Raw genomic sequence first — 9112 nt, forward strand, 5'->3', positions numbered from 1 at the left:
TCAGTGTTATTAGGCTCTAATAATTTGTGAAAGGCCTACCACTTGTAATTTCTCAGTTAACGTCAGCTGGTAGTATCATTACTACTGCTGTGATTCTCATTTTCATAATCCCCATCCCTCTTACAGGCCCCTAAAGCCCTGGGCTTGCTCTCTTGGGGCTGCGGCTTGTAGATGGAGCCATTCTGCTAGGACAGAGCCCCGCATCCACCAGCTCTGTGACCTTGATTGATCCTGCAGGTCTCAATTTGCTCATCTGTAAAATGGGTTACCAATGAGGGTTTCCCCCTCTCAATTCCACCCAGGGCTGCGTGGAGGGGAAGAAGGCGGTGAAGATGCGAGTCAGGCAAACTCTGAGCCCAGCCTAGAACCTGGAGTGACTATTATTACTTGTATGTGTAGTCAATTCCAGCAGGGCAGTTCTGCTTCAGGAGCCTGGCAGCCCGGGGGAGGGGCCCAGCAAATGCCGGGGGACGGGCCGGGGGAAGGGAAAGTTAGGCAAGTGGATAGACTCGGGCTGGGTCCCTAGGCGCGCCCGGGCCTGGGCTTCCCGGAACGGCGCCGGAAGGCTCTGGCGCAGCTCGGGCGGCCGGGGGGCGGGGCGGGGCGGGGCGGGGGCGGGCCGAGGTCGGCCCACCGCGGCTCGGAGGCCTGGGGTGATGCCGGCGCCCCGCCCCCGTGGGCGGGCCCGGGGAGTCTTAACGCGCCCCCGCGCGGTGCCCGGCCTCGGCCGCCGCCAGTCGCCCCCGGAGCCGCCGCGCCGCTTGTCCGTCTCCGCGTCCTCGTCCTCCCCATCCTCTGCCCGCCCGGTCGCGCCATGGAGGGCTACCACAAGCCTGACCAGCAGAAGCTGCAGGCCCTGAAGGACATGGCCAACCGCCTGCGCATCGGCTCCATCCAGGCCACCACGGCGGCCGGCTCGGGGTGAGTGCCCGCCGCGGAGCCCGGGAGGGCGCTGTTCCGGAGGCCGCGGTCACTGCGGGCGCGCCGGCTCCGTGTCGCGCTGCACGAAGCCTCCTCGAGGGAGGCGGCCGGGGCGCGGTCAGGTGGCGGGGACGCGCGCCTCGCCCGGCCCGGGCCGGAGGCGCCTTCCGCTGCGGCGCGCGCTCTCGCCCGGGCTTCCGTCCGCTGGGCCGCGGGGCTCCCGCTGCGCCTCGGGCCGGCCCTGCCCCTGGCCGGGCGCCGGCTCCGCAGCTGCTCCGCGGCGCGGGGACGGGGCTCGGGAACCCGGGCGGGGAGGCCCACCGTGACTGCGCCGTCGCCGAGAGCCCGGCCCTGCGCGGTGCGCTCTGCACGCGCGGCCCTGTGTGGGCGCCACTGCCTACGTTCCACCTTGCGGATGGGGAGGGAAACCGTGGCCCCGAGTTTGAGTCAGTTGCCCAGTGCGACACACAGCGAGAGCTGGAATTGAAATGCAAGCTGCTCGACGCGAGAGCGCCTGTTTTAATCCCTCATTTTGCAGGGAGACTGGGGCCCGGTCCTCTCCCCACCTCACACGACTCCGCCCCTTCGCCGCTTCACGGTCCTGCCAGCCTTGGTTTGGGGTCCGAGTCTGGAGCAGGGCCTCTGCTGAGATGCCAGGCTTGGGGAGTGGGGAGGAAGGTGGTCATGTGGGTGCAGAACCCGGGCACGCGGCGTGCAGGGGAGGTCGAAGATGTGACCTGCGGCTGGAGGCGGGAGGAGTGGGAGGGGAGACTTGCAAGGCTAAGAGAACCGAGGACCGAGTTCCAGGGCCGGGCCCGCTGCCAGATGCACTTTCCCCAAAGGAGGGACAGGAGGCCCATCCCCCAACATGCTTTCCCGCCAGCCTTTCTGGCTCAGAAGGTGCAGAAAGGCAGCTGCTGATCCCAAGGAGCCTCCTCTGAAGGTAGCAGGGACGCTGATAATAACAGGCCACCTTGCAGCTGGAGGTGTTGGGGAGGTGGTTGGGAGGGTGAGCCAGTGAGTTACTTCAGAGGCTGTTTCCCACTCTGTAAAATGGGAACAATAGTAGCTCCCATGCACTGGATGGTTTCAAGGGTTCCAGCGCCACCCTTGGGCCCTGGCATGAGGCCTGGGAGACTGCACTGTGTGGGACTGAAGTGATAGGGGGTAGGGGGTGATTTCCAGGAACCCTTCCAACCGAGCTGTGTCCTGGGAACAATGACAAAATTCTAGCTTCTGGCCAGTGTCATACAGGATATATTGTTAATGAGTAAATCTCTTTTGACTTTCAGGATGGGTACTCACTCACCATTTGTGCCTTTAAGACATCCAGTTCTCAGAAGGGATTAGACCTCTCCTGGCAGGCGGCTTCTCTCCCACCCCAACCCCATGAATGCTTTGGATCCATTATCTCCATTGGGTTTATGTCAAACTTACCCATTCTTTGTGGTGTCGCTTGCTTAGGCAGGGCTTTGGCTTACTCGCGGTGCCCTCTCCATAGCCTGGCACACAGTAGGTCCGCATACCTTGTATTGCTTGCTGGGTACTACTGGGTCCCCTTCCCTTGACCATTTCAGGGGGTCACTCACCCCGAAGGGCTTTATTGAGCCCTACTGTGTGCTAGGAACTGTCTAGCCAGGCTCTTGGGGATCTAGCTGGAGAGACAGCAGTTACCTGATTAAGTAGTGTTACATATCTGAGCATCTTGCAGGGCTAGACATGACCTGCAGACAATTACAGGGTCACCAAGCACCCAAATAGGTATCCCTGGCGTGACACAGAGCATCCTTTATTGCTAATCTTTCCTCGTGCAATTTGAGAATAACTGTTTGAGGGAGATGCTCTTACATTTCCTGAGACCAGGGTGTTCGGCGAGTTGCCCAAGCTGGTCTTTGGTGGCTGTCTGTTCCGCGCTGCCCAGCGAGGGGCTTGTCTTGATTGTAAGACTTCTGGGGCTGGCCAGGCAGGGCCAGGCCGGACAACAGAAGTTGGAAAGGAGGACAGGTGCAGTGATGGAGGGTATCAGTCGGGTCAGCTTGAAGGCACTCGGAGAAATGACCTAACATTACAACCTTAGGGGGCTCCCAAAGGGAAGTTGGGACGACCAGGTGCAGCAATAGCAGATGTCAGTCAGTCTGGGGGCGCTCAGAGAGAAATAACGCAACATTACAGCTGTGGGGAGGCTCCCAAAGAAAGGGGTGTGGGGTGGGTCTCCTGGGACTTTGTTAGGTAGTTAAAAACCTACAGGCAAAAGATACAGTTTGTACTGGCTGAGAGTTACATGCAGGTTTACATTGTAATGCCTTTGGAGGAGCTCCCTGAGCTCAAAAGTGTCCAGTCGCCAAAACAAAGAGTGTCTGAGACTGATTCCTGTGTGTTTGCCAGTGTGTAAAGACGCAGGAGAGACTTAGAGAACAACTTTGTTTTTCCAGTAGGAAGTAATGCTGCTACACAACCACGGTCACAAGAGGGGTGGTTAGGGGTGTGTGCTGAGCGTTGTGTGCGCGCCCGAGATGGCTGCAGAGGACTTGGGGACAGGGCGCTCTTCCGATCCCTGCATGTTCACCTTGAGGCCCTGGCCCAGTCTGGGCAGTAGCCACAGCCCAAGTGAGCCTCCCCAAGGATGCCCCTTTTGTGGGGAGCTGACGCCCTGGGGTCTTTCCGTGGTCCCCCCCAGGGACTGTGCTCACACCTTCCGGGTTCAGGATGCGGGGAGGTCCCGATTTCTTGGTAGCTTTCCCATTCCTGTGCCATCACTGACCCGATGTCCGCGGAGCTCCGCAGGCCCTCGGCAGTGAGGACACCGGCCTCTGTGTCGGAGGAGCTGAGGGACAAAGCCCTCACAGAGAGCCCTTTATGGGGGCAGCACTGACAATGGCCGGAGCTGCTGCGGGGTCCTGTCCCTCCACGTGCTGCGGGAACGGTGGCAGGAGCCAGCTCATCCAGGCTTCACAAAAGTGAAACCTGGTGGCCTTGTCAGAAGTGGCCCGGCTGCTGAGGCTGGTGATGAAGCTTTTCTAGTTCTCATCCTCCCGGGCTCGGCTGTGGCGTTGTCCAAACAGCGCTAAGTGTTGTCTGTGGACCCCTTCAGAGTTAGGCCTGAATGGCGGTCGGGGCCGTGCCTTTAACGAGTCCCCAGGGCTCTGACCCAGTGTTGGGAGGGCTGCCCGGGGCTGTCATGTCTGGCCAGACCTGGCTGGTGGGCACCAGGAGACAGGAACCTAACCCCAGCTCTGTTCTGAGCGGCTGTGCCCTTGTCAGGAAGGCCCTTCCCATCCCAGGGAAGTTTCTCTATCTTTAAAGAAGTCCATAGATAGGTGGTTTTTCCAAGTGGATCCCTCAGGAGTGGGACTGGGGGAGTGGAATGAGCAAGCTCTGGGGTCCTGCCACCTGCTCTTACGGGCTTCACATCCTGGAGGCCCATGTGACTTTGAAGGGGCTGGAAGCACCTGCTCCCCAGCTCTGGCTTTTGGGGATGCTTTGGCTGACTGCTCAGAGGGCCCCTTCATGGCCCAGGCCCCTTTGAGTCTCTGGCCCCATGGAAGCCCTGTCTTTCTGGTCAGAAAGCTGCTGCCAGGGCCTCCTCCTTTGGGGCTGCTTTCTACCCCAGCCTGGTGCTGACTGAGGCAAGAGTACGGCCCGTTGAGATTGCCCCAGCAGCAGCATTTCCCAACTCGGTGTGAAAACACGAGGCTGTCCTAGAGTGACTCAGTTCTTTGCCTGAGTGACCTCTGAACTCAGCAGGGCTGGTGGTCCGTGTTTCTGGAAACCGGAAATCTGCTTAGGGTCTGGCTGAGATGTTTTCATGGTTTCTCATCAGCCCTGCCTGCATTGTGGCCCCTGTCAGAGCACTGATCCCTGGACTTTGTTAGGCAGGCCTGTGGTCACTAGAGCCTGGTCCCACAAAACCCGGAACTTTCTTGTTGCCACAGACCACCGCTATCTGCCCTGGATGTCCGGGGCACTCTGAGGGCTGGGACCTGCCCAGAGGTGGGTCCTTAGGCAGTCTCTGTGCTCTTGTCCTGAACGATGAGGCAGGGTCTGCTCAGAGTTGAGGGGGGCCTGTGGGGCCGAGGGGATAGACTCCAGCAGCAGGTGGGTCTGGCTGACTAGGGCATGCACCGTTCAGGCTTCTTGCTCAGAAGTTGCACTTGGAGCCTGAATGAATCTCTGAGGGCTGCACAACTGGACGGGGGAATGTGGACATTTGAGAACTTCCTCTACTGGCTGCTCCCCATCTTTTATCCTCCTTTGAAAAACAAACCTGCAACAGCTCTGTTGAGGTATAATATGCAAATCATAATATTTTACGTGTACAGTTCAGTGGCTTTTAGTAAACTTAGTAAATTTTTTAAAGATTTTATTTTTTTGAAAGACAGATCGAGTGCGAGCAGGGGGAGGGGTAGAGGGAGAGGGAGAAGCAGGCTCCCTGCTGAGCGGAGACCTGACTCGATCCCAGGACCTTGAGATCATGACCTGAGCTGAAGGCAGATGCTTAACTGACTGAGCCACCCAGGTGCCCCATAAATTTAGTAAATTAACAGTTATTTACAATAAGTTTTAGGGAATTTACCACATCCAATTTTTAGGACACTTCATCACTCCTGAAAGGTCCCTCGTGCTCATTTGTACCATCCCCAGCTCCCAGGCAACCACTAATCTACTTTTTGTAAATCTAATTCTTCCAGACATTTCGTATCAGTGGAATCATACAGAATGGGATTTTGGGGGTCTGACTTTTTTCACTTAGCATGTTTGGAAGGCCCTGCATATGGTCATGTGGCAGTACTTAATTTTTATTCCTGAATATTCCATTGTGTGGATGTACCTCATTTTATGTGCTCGTCAGTTTCTCTTAGCATTTTGCTTGTGTCCTTGCCCTTCTAATGGTAGAATCTGTGACCTTGGGCAAGTCACTTCCCTTCTGTGGGCCTTAGAGGTTCCATCTTCAAAATGAGGAAGAGGTTAGACTTAATCTCTGATACGTTAAACAAAAATACTGAACAACTGCCATTTTTCTGGGAACTGTGCCAAGCTCTTTACACACACACACTCCCTCATTCGGCAAGGTTCTGTTACTATTCCCAAGTTCACTGAGGCTCAGAGAGGTCACATCCCTAGGATCTCAGAGCCAAGATACATCATTTATTCATTTGTGCACTTTGTGCCAGGTGCTGTTCAGGCCCAAGACTACAACAATGGAAAGGCTCAAAGTCCCTACCTTTGTGGGGCTTGTGTTGCAGTAGGATAAACAGGCAGTAAATAGCCATGTCATGTCAGGTGGTGGCAGGTGTAAGTGAGGGGAAGAAGAGGTCTTTGTAGATAGTGTGGTCAGGGAGGGCTTCTCAGAGGAGGTGGCATGGGGGTTAAACCTCAGAAGAATTGCTGTGAGGTCTGGAGGCAGAGTCTTTCCAGCTAGGGCAGTTCCGGGAACAGGAAGAACAAGGACTGCTTCCAAGGGTCACTTCCACCCTGCATGCTGGGATTCCCTTCTGAGTATTTTTGTTTAAATAAATATATACCTCAAAAAGAGTGTAAATGATGCACGTATGTTATAAATAATACACCTGGATGTGCCTACCACCAAGCTTAAGAACTAGGACATTGCAGTGCTTTAAAACTCCTGGGTGTCCCTCCACCTTCAGAAAGAGCTACACCCTGAACTGTGCATTTTCATTCCATTGTTTTCCTTCTCGTTTTATAACATTTGTATATTTCCATAAATAGGATGGTCTTCTCTGGTCTGCAGATCTTCTGCAGTGCACTTTGCTCGCATGGTATAGTTGTGAGAGAAGGCTGGTGTTGGATCTGTGTAGTTCACTCATTGTCACTGCCCTGCAGAGCATTCTGTTCTGTGAGCGGAGTGTGATTACCCTATTGTGCTGATGCACACGTGGGTGCCTCCCGGTGTGGCCACTGCAGACAATGCAAGGACAGCCCCTGTCCTTCCTGGAGCACATATGAAGCGAGGCACGTGCACATTTGGCTGGGGGAGGGTTTCTGTGATGCAGTTGCTGGGCCTTAGGGAATGTGCATCTGCCCCTGCTGATTGGTTTCTTTGTAACCGTTAAAAGATGACTCGGGTTTTCTATTTCTTCTTGAGTCAGTTTTGGTAAGTTATTATTATTTTTGGTAAGTTATTTTTTCCTAGACATTTTTCTGTTTTGAAATTTATTTGCATCAGGTTGTTTGGAGTAGCCTATCATCTGTTAGGCCTGTCCTTCCATTTTTGGGACTTGCCCTTTCTTTTTCTAGATCCTGCCTTATCAGAAGTTTACTAAATTTATACTCTTTTTTTTTTTTAGGAGCTAACTCTTAGCTTTTTTTTTTTTTTTTTTTTGGTATATTTGCTTCCCATTCCATGAGTTTCTATTCTTTATTATCTCTCTACTGTCTTTTTAAGTTGTTTCTTAGCTATGGGTTTTCAATTCTTGTGGTTTTTAGTTTCTTCGTTGGGTACTACATATTTCTTTTTCACAGCAGATTATATCTCTTTGTACTTCTACACACTGAGGCTTGCCTCCGTGAGGCTGTTGTAGGTGCTTGGCCTCCCTGGTTTGTTCATTTGCCGAGGAGCCTTGTGGCTCCTTGTGATGTGGGCCCAGCTGGAGTATGGCAGAAGAGGGGTCATTTTATGGAGCTAGCAGCCATATGTCCTGGTAATGGAGAGCAGCCTTGCCAAGGGGTGAGGGACCTTCTCTCTACTCCTGCAGGGAAGCTGGTGAGCAGGTGGAGTGTGTGCTAAAGGGAGGAGAGTGGGGATGCCTGGAAGAATGTGTCTTCCGCTAGGTGGGACCTTTGAGACACTTAGGCCTTGCTCTCCCCATCAGTGCCCCCTTCACAGACTGGCTAAACTGGGACTGGGAGTGACTGTTCAGGCCAGTGCAGGTTTGGGACAAACTTGTAGCCCCCTGTGCGTCACAAAGGGTAGGACAGAAAGTGTCCTCTCTCCCCCACGCTGCGCCCCGCCAGCTGTCTAGCCAGTTTGCATCCATGGGTGTGTCACAACACCCGGGGGGGGCTCCACCCACAGATGTCCCCCTCCCCCCAGACAAGTTGGGGTTGCAGGGGAAGCCACAGGCTCCATACACTCTCGGCCCTGAAGGTCCTGTAGTAGGTTGAGCTCACAAGTAACCATCTCAGTCTTTGGCTTGGTTCTTCCCTCCCTCCTGTCCTCAGGGCGTCACGGTTCCCACCAGCACATGAAGAGTTGGAAGCACCGGGCGGTTTGGCATCTGGTCTTCCAGGAGATGGTGGTGGCCAGTGATGAACTGGCTTCAGATGCATTATCTTATAGGGCCTCCTCATGCCCCCACCTAGCATCCCCATTTACAAATGAAGGAGCTGAGCCTCAGGGAGGTGAAGCACTTGGTCTGTACGTCTTGTCTCTGTGGGTACGAGGACAGGCAAGGAGCGAGGCCAGGATGTGGGCTCTGGAGGGAATAACCTTGTAGGCTCGCCCCTCATGGGCCTAGCAGGGAAGGGTTACTCTTCAGCTTCTGGTGTCTCTTCCTACCTGACCTTCTCCCTCCCACCACATCTCTGGCCAGGCCTGGGCATGCTTCCACCACGTGTAGAAAGGGCTTGAGCCACATCATCGATCCCTGAAGCCCCTGTCGGGGAATGTTGCCCTGGGCTCACCGGGTGGGCGGGGCAGGGGGAGCTCCTGCATCTGTCTGCTGTCTGTCTGCCCACCTTCTCCCCTGCGCAGGTTGGCCCACTCTCCACCCACCCCCTTCCCCAACTTCTCCTCATGGGGTCAGCACATTTCTGAGACAGGATCCTCAGAGACTGGGCTGCCCTGGGAGGCCGGGGAGGCAGGAGGTCAGCCTGACTGGTGTTGACTGGGCTGTCCTCCAGCTAAGTTCAGCACGAGGGACAAGGGAGAGGGGTCCCAGCCCCGCAGAGCAAGGTTTCCTATTTATGTCTCCTCACCTCCCTCTTTCAGGCCTAGTGTCTTTTCCCCATGACCGGGAGTTCATAGAGATGGCTAAGTATAAGCTGAGTGTATGCTGGGAACGTGGTACTAAACCAGCATGGACAGTTCTGGGATTTCTCTACTAATGTGTCTGCGTGGGGAGTGACTCACCCCCTAACCCAGTATGGGGGGTCAACTGGCAGGGGAGGAGGGAGGCGCGTGAACTCCAGGTGCTGCATGTGCCCTTGGGTTTGGCATCGGGCATGTTTCCGT

At 55.2% G+C, this 9112-nt stretch overlaps 1 protein-coding gene across 2 annotated transcripts in view; it reads left to right on the top strand.

The window, feature by feature from the left end:
• The first annotated feature begins 710 nt into the window (after nucleotides 1–710).
• Nucleotides 711–9112, top strand: part of TKT (transketolase) — a 25335-nt gene continuing 16933 nt past the window's right edge. Inside the window, exon 1 of one of the 2 annotated variants that reach the window (XM_034998534.1) lies at nucleotides 711–921. In XM_034998534.1, coding sequence (XP_034854425.1) covers nucleotides 815–921 — 107 coding nt within the window. In that variant the 5' untranslated portion in view covers nucleotides 711–814. Of the gene's footprint in view, nucleotides 922–8961; nucleotides 9070–9112 lie in introns of those variants that run through there. The other variant, XM_034998536.1, reaches the window with a different exon arrangement.

This window comes from Mirounga leonina, unplaced genomic scaffold (assembly GCF_011800145.1).
Source record: "Mirounga leonina isolate KUSES-001 unplaced genomic scaffold, KU_Mleo_1.0 Mir_94, whole genome shotgun sequence".
Lineage (NCBI taxonomy): Eukaryota > Metazoa > Chordata > Mammalia > Carnivora > Phocidae > Mirounga > Mirounga leonina.